The sequence below is a fragment of the Anabas testudineus genome, chromosome 15 (genome assembly GCF_900324465.2).
Source record: "Anabas testudineus chromosome 15, fAnaTes1.2, whole genome shotgun sequence".
Lineage (NCBI taxonomy): Eukaryota > Metazoa > Chordata > Actinopteri > Anabantiformes > Anabantidae > Anabas > Anabas testudineus.
Genome location: NC_046624.1, coordinates 12,565,465 through 12,580,803, shown reverse-complemented (window position 1 = coordinate 12,580,803; position 15,339 = coordinate 12,565,465). Strand labels below are relative to the sequence as shown.

The 15,339-nt window shown below is 38.2% G+C and overlaps 1 protein-coding gene across 2 annotated transcripts in view; it reads left to right on the top strand.

Moving 5' to 3' along the window:
• LOC113159779 (cGMP-dependent protein kinase 1) overlaps positions 1-15,339 on the top strand; it is a 69,375-nt gene that overhangs the window by 35,994 nt on the left and 18,042 nt on the right. For both annotated transcript variants that reach the window (XM_026356681.1, XM_026356680.1), the window contains exons 4-7: positions 6,574-6,679; positions 10,520-10,583; positions 13,568-13,645; positions 14,824-14,918. In XM_026356681.1, coding sequence (XP_026212466.1) covers positions 6,574-6,679; positions 10,520-10,583; positions 13,568-13,645; positions 14,824-14,918 — 343 coding nt within the window. The remainder of the gene's footprint in view (positions 1-6,573; positions 6,680-10,519; positions 10,584-13,567; positions 13,646-14,823; positions 14,919-15,339) is intronic.

The window sequence follows — 15,339 nt, the reverse complement described above, 5'->3', positions numbered from 1 at the left end:
AGTCATTTCTCTGCAATGTGGAGGTTTTTCCAGAGGCATTGTAGCATTTCTGCTCCACCACATCCTCCACTCTGTTGTTCTTGGGCCACCACTTAAGAAGTTAAGAATGAAATAACTACTGGATATGTTGCCATGAAACTTTGTGCAGGTAATATTTATTTCAACAAATATTGGGTGGATTATTTCAAACTTTGTCCCAGAGAATGAATTGAAATAACATTTCATCTGACCTTTCTTACCTAATCATCTGGTCAAAATCAAATTTTGTCCAGTGCTTTGTTTGATGACTAATACCTGCTCATCAGTCTCAGCTGCAGTCTCTTCTTTTTAGTGATAATCAGAAAATATTAAATTAGTGCATACTTTACTAATACAGTGAACCTATTAAACATCAACACACTGGCATTAGCATGTTAATGTCAGGATTGTCTTATGTATGGACTCACAGATCCAGTCCCCTCTCACAGATGCAGATGCAAAATCTCAACACTTTAAAAAACACAAGCAAATCTGCAAGCGCAGCGCTAACTATAAATGGGCCACTCTTCTTTTGGGATAATGGAATACTGACCAAACTCCAGTCTTCTAAATGTGTGCATGTTTATGACAAAAGTCCAAACAAGATCAGCTATAAGTAATGAATAAAGGTTGGGAGTGAGGTTTGTTAATGTTACCGAGATGAGTGGTAAATGGTGTTTTTATCTTGGAACTCTTCAAGACAGAGAAAGCTAAAAGTCCACGTCTGGAAATATTCCTATTCAATCCAGCTCTGACATAAAGTTTCCATCCAAAATGTACCAAGATTATCCTGTTTATGTTCAGTCTTAGATTTATACATTTAAATATTATGACTTGCACATTTTGGTATGATTTTATCACTAATAATGAAAATATATGGTGGCTATCAGCAATTAATTAATTAATTTCTAAAACAAAATATGGGTTATCCTTGTGCTCAGCATAGCATAGGTGAGCATAATGGGTTGATGTTTAGCATATTTCTCAAGCTGCTGCTTCTCCAAGTCCATGGACTCCTGTCTTCTACTTGGGGTGACTATTGGCAGAACTGGCAGCTAAAGACTGCATCTGATTATGTCAGCTAGTTTTTGGTGTTGTTACCAAAATGTGAAAGCTATCATACCAGGACATGCTACCACCCTAACTCCAGACATTCACAATAAATCATGTATATCAAATGTTGTTCTTTGGCATAAAAATTTCTGAAACTTGAAAGAATGTTTTCGTACACTGTTATTTTTCTTTTAAGCCTCAATTATTATTATTATTTTAATTAAATACATAATTATGAAAACAATTCATCTAATGTTTTCATTTTTCTTCAGGCTCTGTAACACCGCTATAACGTCCAGCCCTCCTTTCTCACGCTCTAAAGAACTCCTTGAGATGTAATCAGACTTGTCTGATGTTAATAATGACTTAAGGGGAAAGGAGATTACACCATTTCACCCTGCAGGACTTACAGCATCACAATCTTAATGCTTTCTGAAACAAGACGTAGGATGCCTCAAAGGAGTTTAGTTCCTGTGACTGTTTTTCAGCGTGTATGTGACAGTATGTGTCACAGAGCAGGGTTCAGAGAATGCTCGATTTCTAATAACAAGAAAGAAGGGGGGGTTGGGGAGATTGATTTGAAGATGTTAATAACAGAAGTTGAGTCACAGGAGTAGGAGAGTGGGAAATGGGAGTAATGAAAGAAACCAACTCAAATTCCCTCAAACCCAAACATTACAACAATATTTCAGAATAAAGTTCTTATGGTAACTGATCTAACTAATAAGTTAATAAAGACACTGCACAGATTAATCACCTGCAAGTGATTAAAATCCCAATTCAAAGTCAAGCACATCCTACTAAATAACATATCACCAAAGACTCATGATGATTGATATTTCTAAGGTTTTCTGACACGTTTGCTGTGTGACAATGATTTGATTACTGGCAAGGTAACATTGTAAAAGTGGGAGAGGGAACTGTGAAAGATATACAGTGTCGTGTGAAGTAGATGCAGATTTCCCTGCATCCATAAGACGGTGTGGAGAGTGAGTGGAAATGGATTTTAGAACTTATTTCATGTAAAAAACGACATACACAGGGGCGTACATGGAGTAGTACATTATACTCTGCTACCAGTGTATGTGCTTCATGTATATGTGCTTCTAGTTTCATTAGACACTCACTTTCAAATTTCAAATTCAAATGTATTAAAGTACCAATTGCACATAGCCCTGTGGTGCTATTGGAAAGGAATGAGGATTTTCAGCAGTGCTTGATACTTCAACTGAATTGTCATGGACCAGATGTAGACAATTTTGAGTAATTTTAAACCAAACAAATCTTGTGGGACTCACAACAGAAATGTGTTTCCAAAATCCACGCTCTGGATGCAAACAGTCATGACCAGAGTACAGAGAAGAAATGTAGTTGACCTCATCCCCTATTTATATAATTCACAGAGCAAAAATTCGATTACAGGAGCAAACACACACGGAGCACTTGCATAATAGCCCAGTTACATTGAATTATGACTGAGCCAAATGAATGAGTGACTCCTCCCACCACATACTGTACATGCCATTTCCTGACATTCATATGCATATTATCTTTTTATATTTTTTCCTCAGGCTTAAACACAGATCATCTCATTTGAGGCCTTACATGCCAAGGAAGCAAACTATCTCGTTTTGAGAGTATTCACGATAAACACTGTGGATCTATTGTTGTAAATAACTGGGGGAAATTGAAAGCTGAGGCATTACAGTCACTGTGTCAGGGAGAGGAAAAGAAATGATAATGTGCTTGACTGTGGGCAGTGTGGCTTTGAAGGTTAGACAGAATTACACTGAGTTAAGAGGAGGTTTCAGGGACAAAGCGTACAGCAGTCAGTAGGATATAAATTTTAAAGACAAATTAATGACTGTTAATATACTTAATGTGCACATACAAAAACCCTAATTTCTGATCAATATCTACAATGTGATGAACAATACAGTTCCACACAACGGTGACTCTTGACAAGTGGCATTACAAGGCCAATGCCCATTATTTCAGTAAGCCCAAACCTTTCTTTTTTTTTTTTCTTTAACTCTAACTCATATACATACACCATGCATTCATAGGTTAATGCGTTGCATGCATTAACAGGTCACCAGTCATGACTGTTAAAACCCAAGTGATCGTCCCATAGGAACAACACATAGCCCAATTCCTTAATACCTTATATAACCACATCCTTGCATCTCTTCAGCACTGCCCCAGGGTGTTATATGTATCTAGAAAGCTGTGAAGCTAATGGTCGGCAACTCATAAGCCCTAAAACATTCATTCGCGCCTGCGCTACAGGATAACTAGCTCCCTGAGTCTCACTGCAATTTACTCAAGCTTCCGAATAATACGTTTACCTACTGTGGTGCGCTGTAGGCTTCCTACATATCTTATTTCCCAATGCCCCAAACTCCCACTTTCTGCCAAAACACACCATTGCACATTCCATAGTGGGCAATGACATCTAAACTCCCACTCTTGTTGCTTGGGGGTCAAATTATGAGGCTGCTCTAACAATTTCTCAAGATCTAACTCCATAGACCCAGTTTGCTGGGTCTACAGTGTATAGTGGAGTAATTTGTCCCCAACATTTGGTCACATCACCCCTCCAGAAATAATATTTGTGATCAAATAAGGCATAACTAGAGCTAGACACGGTTGAATACTGTAATACTGTGAAATAAGTGTGTTTGAAGTCAGTGTTGAATTCCACTGCACCAAGAGTATTTCACAGTGTATAGTTTTCCAGTTTTACTTTGTATCAGGTCATTATTTATTTTTGATGTGTATGTGCATGTTCACATGGCAGCATGCGTGTGTTTTTAATCAAAAACACACATAAACAGACACATTTTGAAATGAACTTGTGTAGCTCAGTGCATGCTTGCACAGAATATGTGTGCCTCTGTGTATCCAGACATCTGTGCCTGTATACATTTTTATCTCTATGCATTCTGGGGTTCCTGCTACAAGAAAGTGTCCCTAAGTATAAACAGTGTCAGGCTGTGTAATGAGGACATTTCTCCTGTGGTTTGGCCCTATTTTACAGTGCTGCCAAACCCTTGGTCTGCAGAGAGAAAGATTTCTGATGTCTGTGAGAATATATCACTCATTTGTGTGTGTGTATGTACAGTGAATACTGTACTTAGAATATATGAGTTTAGAATATATGAGTTTACAAGATTCAGTTTCGAAAGAGACGATTACACATTGTACGTTAACACGGGCTGTTCGCCGCTAAGGTCATTTACACGTTTGTCTTCTGACCAGATGTCTGTGAGGCACTACCCCTTGTCATGACTCTACGTTTGCCTGTGGTTCATCCTGCAACGTTTAGGGGTGTACAAACAAATTAATTTAAATCCACATATAATCCAATGCCCTGAACTCGAGCAATTCCTAGATTTTGGTCCTGTTTTTGTTGGTATGCTTGCTCACCAGGACTTGGATTTGGATCCAGACAACCTCATTTTGGGGGTCTTGGTATGTACCAGAGTGCGATTACCGTGTTCACAACAGACAAAACGAAGTGCACCAGGAGGGAAAACAAACTTGATTTCCATTCAAATAGACCAAAGCCTATGGGTGTAAAAGCACTCTAAATTGCAGGGTCAGGCCCAGCAGTCATCCTCCTGAAGTGACACACTGATTCCCTATCAGATGCATTTCGTCGTGCAGCTTCGAAGGGAAGGAAATGAAAATAAATTTTCAATTATTTAATATCAATATAATTAAATAAATAGAAAGCATACCATTATCATAAAACCCTGATTTTTTTTTAATTATTGAAACTCTGTGAAGAAGTGTCACACTGGAAAAATGAAAGCCCTAGCAACAGACATACATACTCTCACGAAATACCAAGTAGACTCTTATCTGATGTGTCTGTCGGTCTAATATTACTGCATGTCCCTGTGGCCAGGGAGCTCCTCTGGGATCTCCAGATTTGTTTTGGGGTCAGACTGTAGATTTTCTCTATCTTTTTTCTTATTATTCCTCACAGTCAGCTGCACCACTGCACAATTGGAGGGATGAAGTTGAAATGAGCCTCTCTTGCAGAAGGTGATACAATGATATTTTAATATAATTATCATAAACTGGTATTAACAAAGTGAAGCACTGAATTTTAAGTCACAATGTAGGTTGGCTAGAAGAAATATGAGGTTTTGATTTGTTGTTATACAATTTCTGCCCCGACAACCCAATTTCTTCTGTGAAATGGGTTTGAATGGAGAAACAAAATGACATTCAGTTGTGGGTTAGAGGTCCATTGCTCTGATGAAAACCCACATGGCCTGGTTTCCAACAGAGTCTGCACTCTACAACAGAGAGCTGTCAAGGGGAAACATATTCTAATCAAAAGTGACTACAGAGGACCTCAAAGAAGGCACCACTGAGGCTCAAAACTCTGAAAATGGCAAGAAAAGGAATTTCAAAACACCCCAGCCTCCATCAGTCAACAGCCAAGCATAAAAATGGAAGAGATTTTACGCCTGTTGCTTGAAGGATTTTGTATTCTACAAAATTTGCTGCAAGAGAATTGTACATTATTCAAGGAGGTGTCACGGAAATGTAGAGTAGCACTGATGCATACTGGGCATCGCTTAGCCAGACTTCTGTGTTATCTGTCTATTAAAAAATGTCAAATATAGGTTTGTCCATGGAAAAATACATGGGAATAGACTGCTCTAAAGACAAATTATTGCTGTTTGTGTGAGCAAACACTTGAACACTTGTACTGATACAAAGCTCAGTGTACAGATGGGAAAAATTGCTATATTTAAATAGCATACCAAACCTCAATCTACTCCATGTAAAGAGACTGTACTGTTTTAGAGTTGGTGCCTCAGTGCCAGCGTAGATTGCAATCACTGTGGGGACAATTAATGCCAAATTGTCCCAGGAAACAGTGCAGGAGAATGTAAAGATAGCAGCTTATTATCTGAAACGTAACATAACTATTGTCACATTGTCTGATAATTGCCCTTAATGCAAGGAGCAATCAGTACCTCAAGGGCTTAAACTAAAAAAATAGTTGGAATTGTCAACACAGACTCCTGACCTTAAACCAATTAAAATGTTGTAGCATGATTTGAAACAAGCCATCCATGCAGTTATCTAAAAATACCAATTACCTTCAACTGCTGAGTAAAAAGTAATTGTCCAGAATATCTCCTGCCTCTCAGGCTTGATCGCCATGTTTACAGGTTCACAGATTATCCACCCTTCTCTCTGAACAGTAATTTCAGTAGGTTATCCAGTAAAACCACTCACATATCACGTGGCAGGACATGACTATGATTCTTTTCACATTTCAACTTTAATATCAAGCACCGTCTGTATAGTGAAAATGGTATTCATTATATTCATATTGTCCATGCAAAAAGCTTAAAGGTGTTGCAGGGCATGTATCATGTGCACTTGTGATATTATCATTATTATTACTATTATGATTGTCCAAGGGTAAAAATTACCTTTCATGATCTTGCTTGTGTGTTTCCTTCTTCCTAGCTCTAACAAATGTGAAGCTGTGGGCCATCGACCGGCAATGTTTTCAGACGATCATGATGAGGACGGGCCTCATCAAGCACACAGAATATATGGAGTTTCTGAAAAGGTGAGGAACCAGGGTAAATTGCATGACAGGCACATGGCCTGAATGGGGCTTTGATCTGAAATGCAATGAATGAATTAACAAAATTAATTCAGGAGAATATTTCTGGGCCGTTTCTCAGAAGATTCCTTACTCTCATTTTTCCCACTAAACGATATGATTCAGTGTTAATTTATGGTACGTCACTGAACATGCCATTGATCCTACTGGAAATATACCTTAATCATCTTTCTTAAACTGGTAATATCAGAGAACCTTACAACCTAACCACTTCTCTATGGAGAAGCCTATTATCACTTAAAAGGGCTGCAGACCCCTTTCTGGGGGACTTGCATGGAGTATAGGATAAAAGAACACATCAAAACACAGAGAGATGGCAATGTGCAGTGATCAAGATGCATGAGATGCAATTACAGTATAAATCTCTCTCACCCCCTATCTCCGTGCAGCCTTCCTGTTTGTCTGCCATCCACTTTAGTCTTCATCAAGCCAATTATATAAATTATATCACATCTCTCCTGTATGACATTTGCCACTCCATTTTCACATAAGTTTCTTTCAGGCTAGATTTTTTGGATTGCTCCTATGTCTTCTCACGTCCTTTCACACATTTCACTATATTGTATTTAACAGTTTGAGCACACCAGGGCAAAAACATTTAACAAAAAAGTAAATACAATCCCTGCAGCAAACAAACATTTAACATTCTTGAAATTATACAAATGATACTACAAATCGGTTATATTTTATTTTATGACCTTGAACTATAAGAAAAAAAAAAAACACAGAAAAAACATGGTTTGGGCACTCAGCTAAAGTCAGTTCTTAGTGACTCTCGCTTTGGCCGATGTCAACGACTGCTAACCCCTTTTATATAACCAACGAGGAGTCTTTCATTTTCCTCTCTTTAGGAATTTACACCTACTTGCCATTACAGTTCACGTCAGGTTTTTAGATATTTTAGGCCATCTTGAACACAAAGCATGTTTTCTGGACTGTGAGGGCCATTTAAACTTAAGCTTGTGTTTCTCGAGGTAGGTCATGGTGGCTTTGAGATATTCTTTGGATCAGTGACCTATTGTAGAAGAGACCCTCACCTTCAGTTTCACATTCTTGACTTTACATTTGCCAATTTTTTTGTAAAACCTATTACTCCCTCTATCTGTGCAATGTTTCCTGTGCCACTAGCTGCCACAAAAGTGGCTGATGATGTGCAGTTCTGTCTAAAAGTTGTCTTGCTTTTCCAGATGTTGTCTATGTCTTAATAGCATTTCAGGTCGTGGAAATTCAAGCTGGAAGCACTTCAGTATCTTTTATTACCCCCCCATGCTTTTTAAGCACCAATTAGTTTAATTTTCACATTCTCAGGCAGTTGTTAAGATGAGCCTGTAGCTGTTGAGTGTTACCACAATATCTGAAGATATTCTATCAGGTCTGTAACTTTCATAGACTGACAGTTCCCGATGGCAAGTCCAAATGAATAATTTAAAGCCTAATGACTTAATGAAGTTCTGAGTATGTAACAAGTAGTAAGGTGTCCAAACCTTTGTCACTGTCTGATTGAAGTTAATAGAATAAAAAGTAACAGCTGAAGAATGTGTACTGTTTAAATGTCTGCTGCAGGGGGGGTCGTAGATACTTAAAATCATAAAAGTTTTTTTTGGAACAAAACATCATGAGTCACTGTGATCATGGTCAGGCTCCGTCACTTTTTGACAGAGCAGTTTTAAGGCAGGTGAATGGATACAGAGAACCTTCAAGCACCATTTAAACCTTCCCTTCCAAAATAACCCATTAGACTGTTTCAAAAATTATTTGTTTCCTTGTGTGAAACATTTATAATAAAACTACTATAGTTGCATTTGGGAATTTAAACTACTTAAATTACCACCAACACAGTTTGGTGAAACTTCATTGCTATTACTGGACTTCTGCTACTATGTACTACTATATTGTCATACTACTTCTGTCTTTCCAAATAGGAAAGGCTAATAATAGTATGTGAAGAAATACTGTTCTATTTCAAGACTACCAGTATAGTATAACACTTTATGTTATGTCACTTTATTTCACTTGCAGGTCAGTTACAATAATGTCACTTCAGTCCTTGATATGCAGTACCCTTTCACCAGCCTTTACAGCATGCAGTGCCAAAACTATATTTCAGATCAGATAGGAAACACATTGATATGACTTTCCTGTCTGAAACACTAAAGCTATTTTAGTGATGGCTGTGGTTAAAAAAAGCCACAAAACACTTCCTATCTTTTTCCTGAGTGCATGAGCGTATGTGTTGTGGCAGCTCTTGCCTCTCAGGAGGTCTTGCATAACAGTCCAGCATATATGTAAATATTTAATAGATGTATGCATTGCTTGGTTTGGGCTCACTCTGTGTGTTTGCTTTATAAAAGTGAATCAAATGGGGAATCAGACCATTATTAGTTACATAATTTAATTCAAAATATAGCAATTATGTTGATATTTTATTTTATAGAGGCTAAACTATAAAGCGTAAGAAGAAACACAGGCTGGTCTCTGTCCATGTTCTACCCACTCATTCAACTGCTTCAAAATTGTTGTATTACAAACAGCATGTGAAGGTGGTTGTATTTTAAATTATTTTAAATTACTCTAGCACATTGTTCCAGGAAGAGTAACTACAAGGATAGTGTCAGTGTCAACAAAAATATGTATTGTTGGGAATTGATATTTGTGAGGTTGGTGGGGTATTACTTGATCTTTTGGCCCGTTCTACTTTAGATAAAAGTCTACCTATGAGCCACAGAATAAAAGACAGTTACCTGCCCAAAAATTTGAGAAAAGGAATGGCAAATGGGCAAAGGAAAGCATTAAACAAACCCCTTCACCAGAAGGAGTCGCTTTTATTTGTTTTTCGTAGGTGTTTGCAAGATCACCCTTGAAATAGTTAAAAATTATCTTAAGTTTTACTCATAATTGCATGATGCCACAAGTGTAACAATGTTTGAATGGTTAAAATAATCAAAATAACCACATAAGTTAAAAAATGCACTTGCCAATGCAATTATATGTAATTAATTAATTCAGTTAGCTGTAACACAATTAAGGCGCAGTCGTGGAAATTCACTACAACAGAGACATTTTGCTTGTGCTTCACTGCTTGAGATTGAAACGGCATGCCTCACGCAGAGATGGCTCATCCATTGACTGCCTAGCTGGTTGGCTAATGCCTCTGTTGAGAGAGCAACAACACATGGATCAGTACAGTGGCTAAAGCCTGGACTGGGGGCCGAGTCAAGATGGTTCAGATTACTGTAATAAAGCATGGAAAATGAGGGGGGCAAAGGGAGCAGATGAAACGGAGAGAAAGGAAAAGAGATGATTTGAAAAGATAAGCTCTTTGTTCACCAACAGGGGTTATTTTCTCTGCTCCTTGATAAACATTGGGCCAGTTTTATTTAGTAGGCTTGATAAGAGGCAGATAGTGTTCATTGACAATGCTGGGAAGCAAACGGAACAAACATTAGAGCCTCATTCTGGTGTATTCAACCTTAAGATCTGATGTCCTGCTGTGTAACTAGACACGTTTCCCACTTTAAACTGAAATATTTATATCCACATACGGTAATACAATTTACAGGCCAACTCTCAAAGCATTGCAGCTTTTATATGTTTTTGTTGCATATATTTATGCTGTTCACTTCAGATCACAGTTCTGCATAGAATATGTTCAACTGTTTCAAAGCCAATATGAGCTGCAATCTATGCAGCTTTCAACATCTTTTTCACCTCACAGTATGACAAGCATGAATCAGTAATATATTTATGAACCTATATAAGAGCCCAGTTTTCTTTCCCCTGCAGTGTCCCTACATTCCATGGCCTGCAGGAAGATATTCTCAGCAAGCTTGCCGATGTTCTTGAGGAGGTAAGTGTCAAGACCAAGACCACGCATCTTAAGATTTGCATACATCTACTTTCTTTCATTGCAGCGAGGGAGGGAGTCAGGCTGCTGGAATTGTTTTATGTAGTTCAGGGAAACCAAGTATTCACACTTTGGATTTCAAAACAACTGCTGTTCTTTAGTACATTCTCACTGTGGTCATGTTGAATTAAATGGTCCACCTACTACAGGAGTAATTAATGTCTACTGAATTCCTGAATTTCTTATACTGAATTTAGTATACTGCTGCCAGAAGTCATTTCAGCTTTCCAAGGTGTCAATTATTTTCAGCACTGTAATGTACTTTCTGCACTCTCATTTTAAAATGCATGTTATTTTTTTAACATGTTTTTCCACATCTATCCTTTTTGGCCAGTTTCCCCTTAATCTCCACAAGACATGAAAATCAGTTGTGATACATCAGATGTGATAGACGTGCAAAATCACTGGCATGTTTTTTTAATTGCAGTTTTACATGATGTATTTTTCATATTGGTAACTATGCATTTTAAAAATGTCTCAATATCACATTTTTTCACCCATCTGCACACCACTTCGTTTGATGTTTTCTCCAGCATAATTTAATTATGCAAACACATTCTCATTTACACTTCTCATGTTTGCTGCTAAGATTGAAGCTTTCAGTATGTCCAACTGCATTCAAATGTGGTCTTTGCCTCCTTGTCTTAGTTTTTTCACTGATTTCATGTGCAGTTCAGTACATAGTGTAACTAATAGCGTGCAATCCAGATGCTTTCTCTTTCAAAAGAAGATGAAGGCCATTAATTAATACATGTTTTGGTTTTCAGATGGTAAGAGTTGGGAGTGGATGTACCATGAAACATTTGGTTTTTGATTTCTCTCAAGAACCTGTACACACACTTTAAATAAATTACTTTCACTGAAACTACAGCAGAAGTGCTTTTACTCTTAGTTTACCATTTGCTCACCTGGATCGCTTTAAAGTTGTTTCACAGTTTCAATGTAATAAATGACTATAATTTGTACATAAAATACACATTTCCTAAATCTTCAGAGATCATATACTTTACTTAACATAGACTTTAATTAAACAGCATTATATTAAACACAACATCTAGGTCCCATTATTTACAACTTACGTCCAAGTTGTTGGAGTCCAGCTTCAGGTGGAGTTACAGTCATCAGAAAACATTGACATCACCTATTAAAGAAAAAACTAAATAATTTCAGATGCACACTGATCCGTATTCAACATAACATAATCCATGAAATCAACATTAAAATCAATACTGTTTGCTAACAACTCTTCCCAAATGTTTGGTGATAAGTCGGGAGTAGTCCAGCTAACACATCCTCACCTGCTTCCGCCAGCTTGGACAGTTCATATTATTGGCACTAGCTTAGCTGCTGCTTAGCTAAAGTCAAATCATCCCACTCATACCTTAACGTCATGTATAACTTGTTAGGATGTTTGTGTGCTGATCATCAAACAGCTCGTACGTCTCTGTGATCAAATCCTCTTTAACCAGAGGCATTTGAAAGCTGCAGACTATTTTGCCTGCAATTAAATTAATGAGAGGTAATCATTTAGTGTGGGTGGAGGCCCAACAGAGGAAAGGACACAGCTAATAGTTAATGGCAATGTTGTGAAAATGAGATGTTTTGCATGACATGCTAAACGTGCCTGTAAAGGTACTCTGATTAATGTGTTTGCATTATTGGCTCAGGAAGCGATTAGTGTTGGGGAAGTTTATTGGATTTGCATTCACCAGCCTCATAGACGAAACAATGGCAAGCTTGAAAGAAGCACTAAAATAATTAAACCCTCTTAGCAGTTGCTGTAATTTATTTCTTTGCTGTCTCCTCAATAAACAGCAGGCTCCTTGAAGATTTCTTGCAGTTGTAAAACTAATGTTTTGAGTGTTTCCTTGTTTGTGCATCAACATCATAATTACAACATACTATTGACTAGAAGTTCTGTTTCTGAGTGATGCACAACAGACACCACTCAATATGATTTAATATAACTTAGTGAAGTGATGTAAGGTACCTTTCCTGGATGAAATGGTGTGAGAAAAAAATCCTAGCACATATGAAATGGATGGTGGGATCTGCATATGATCCCACAAATGATACTGAGCACTGTCCCCAGTCTAGACCTGCATACTGAATTCCACCAGCACTTGCTTTATTAAAAACATGTGCAAATTTTGCAGTGGTCCCTCAGCGACTTCATGTGCTACGGTGTTCTAGATCATGACATGAGATACAGCTTTTGAAATGGTACAAGTGGTTTTCACATCGTATTAAGTCATGTTCCATCCTCCTCCTGCCCGCATGTCGAAGTCGTGGACTTTAAGTTGCTGTGGAAGTGTGAATGAGAGGCAAATTGTAAAGAGCTTTGTCAGTTAAGTTAGAAAAACTTTATTTAAGTTGACTCCATTTACCATCACTGAAGGTTATTTTCAACAAAAAACACGATTTCTATGTGTTTTCACACATAATCAGAGCATGATTTATTCAATGCTGAAATAGGCTCCGCCACCCACAGCCCTCAACAGGATTACAGGGCATAGAAAACTAATGTATTGATGGATGGATATCCTTTATTAATATTTTGCTTTTAGATTAGATATAGTAGCATTCATTTATTTGTTCATTTTCTTTACCTGCTTATTCATATTCAAGGTCACATAGCATATCTAAGCAAGTAGTGGGTGGAAGTCAGAGAAACACCTTGCTTGCCAGACTGTGGTATTAACAAGAAAATGCATCTAATTTTGATTTATCTCATTGCATCCAATTCAGATTTATTTTCCTAAGTCGTATGAAGAGTACCTTTTTGTTTCCTGGTGAGAATCTCTTCTCTTCTCTTCTCTTCTCTTCTCTTCTCTTCTCTTCTCTTCTCTTCTCTTCTCTTCTCTTCTCTTCTCTTCTCTTCTCTTCTCTTCTCTTCTCTTCTCTTCTCTTCTCTTCTCTTCTGACAGACACATTATGAAGACGGAGAGTACATCATCAGACAGGGGGCCAGAGGAGACACCTTCTTCATCATCAGTAAAGGGAAGGTGAGAACAGTGCCTCTAGCCTACCACCAAAATAATTATCACTAGCATCACAACGCACGGTATCATGGCACACATGGCTAAGGACACCTATCTTTGAAGCTAAATGGTAGTATTTTTGGGGTGAGAGTTGGCTGTCGTCAATCATCTCAAAGCAGGGGAGAGAAGAGCCGTGTCTCTCATCTTCTCTTACAGCAGCAATGGGAGCATCTAGAAAGGCAAATGGAGTCACTTTTACCTTTCTGCCATCACCGGTGGTTTTTTATGCTGAACGCAGATGAAACACTGTCCCATCCAACATCAGCAGTGTTGGATCTCTTTCGTGTACTTGAGTTGTTAACATGCTTTGATGCCAAGATGACTGCTACACTTCCTCCACAATGTCACCACAGCTATATCACACATAAACATGCTCAAGAACATGAATGCACACAGACACACATCTCCACATCTCTCAGTTTGTCTCTATCTCTAAACTGCAGAAGTAGCATTGAGTCCAGAGGACATTTCACCAAGTTTGGATGTCTCACAGCATACATTTATTGTGCCTTTCGACATACATGTTTTACTCTAAGTCCCCTTGCTTTCTCTCTGTTTTTTTTTTCTGCCCCCACTTAAACATATTGAATAATAAATAATTGAGCTGTCACTCCAGGTGTAGACAGAGTTACTGAGTCCTAGTGCTGGATCCACTGCTATACCTGTGCAGAACTGACAAATGGATGAAGACAAGAGACTTCATTAGTCAAAATGATTCGCTTCCTCTAAAATCTACTCAAGTGCCATCATTTTGATTTGTACAATCTAGTGGCACAAGGCAGTGCTGCCACTCACTCATGTCATCTGGCTAATGGAGTGGTCAGCGGCGCCTCCTAGTTCCACTAGTTTGTAACAAACCACTCATTCACAGAGATGTCTGTCACACCAGTGCTTCCCCCCTGTGTGTATTAGTGTGATTTACCTTCCATATTGAGAGAATATTCACATGTCAGTTTCTGTTGGAATGGTGTGTAAATGAAATGCTGTCCCTTTAAAACAAAACAGCACAGCACACATCTCACACACATCTTTTTCTTGCTACACATAATGTTATCACCTGTCCTTTCTTCACTTTTGTTCCATCCTCCTCTCTGTAACACTACTCTTGTCTTTTAACTGTCCTCCTCCTGCATTTTTCCCAGGTTAATGTGACAAGGGAAGACTTGCCCAATGGAGAAGCCGTCTACCTGCGTAGCCTAGGAAAAGGCGACTGGTTTGGAGAGAAAGCATTGCAAGGGTAAGATTGTTCCTAATAACACTGCCTCTTCCAATTTATATCTTCTATTCTCCCATTTCTTTCTCCTTCACTCTCACCCGCTTGCCTTCTAATTTTCTCTCACAACCTGTATTTAATACCCTTTCTCTTACTCCTAACATGCATCTATTCTTTCTAATTTGCTATCAATCAGCCTCCAGCACTTATCTGTTCTTATTTTTTTCCACCAGTCACTCTTCTTGACAGGCGTGATAACCTGCTGTATGTTTGGAAATGCTTAACACCGGCCACATGTTACACAGCTTCAGGCTTGATTTACTGTAGCTGTTCCAGACTCATTTTCTGACACAAATTCAATCTCTGAAGCTAGGAGAGCTTGTTAAATTTGAGTCGTTCAGAAAGAACTGGGATAGACTGTCATAGAAATCAGAATGTTTTTAAT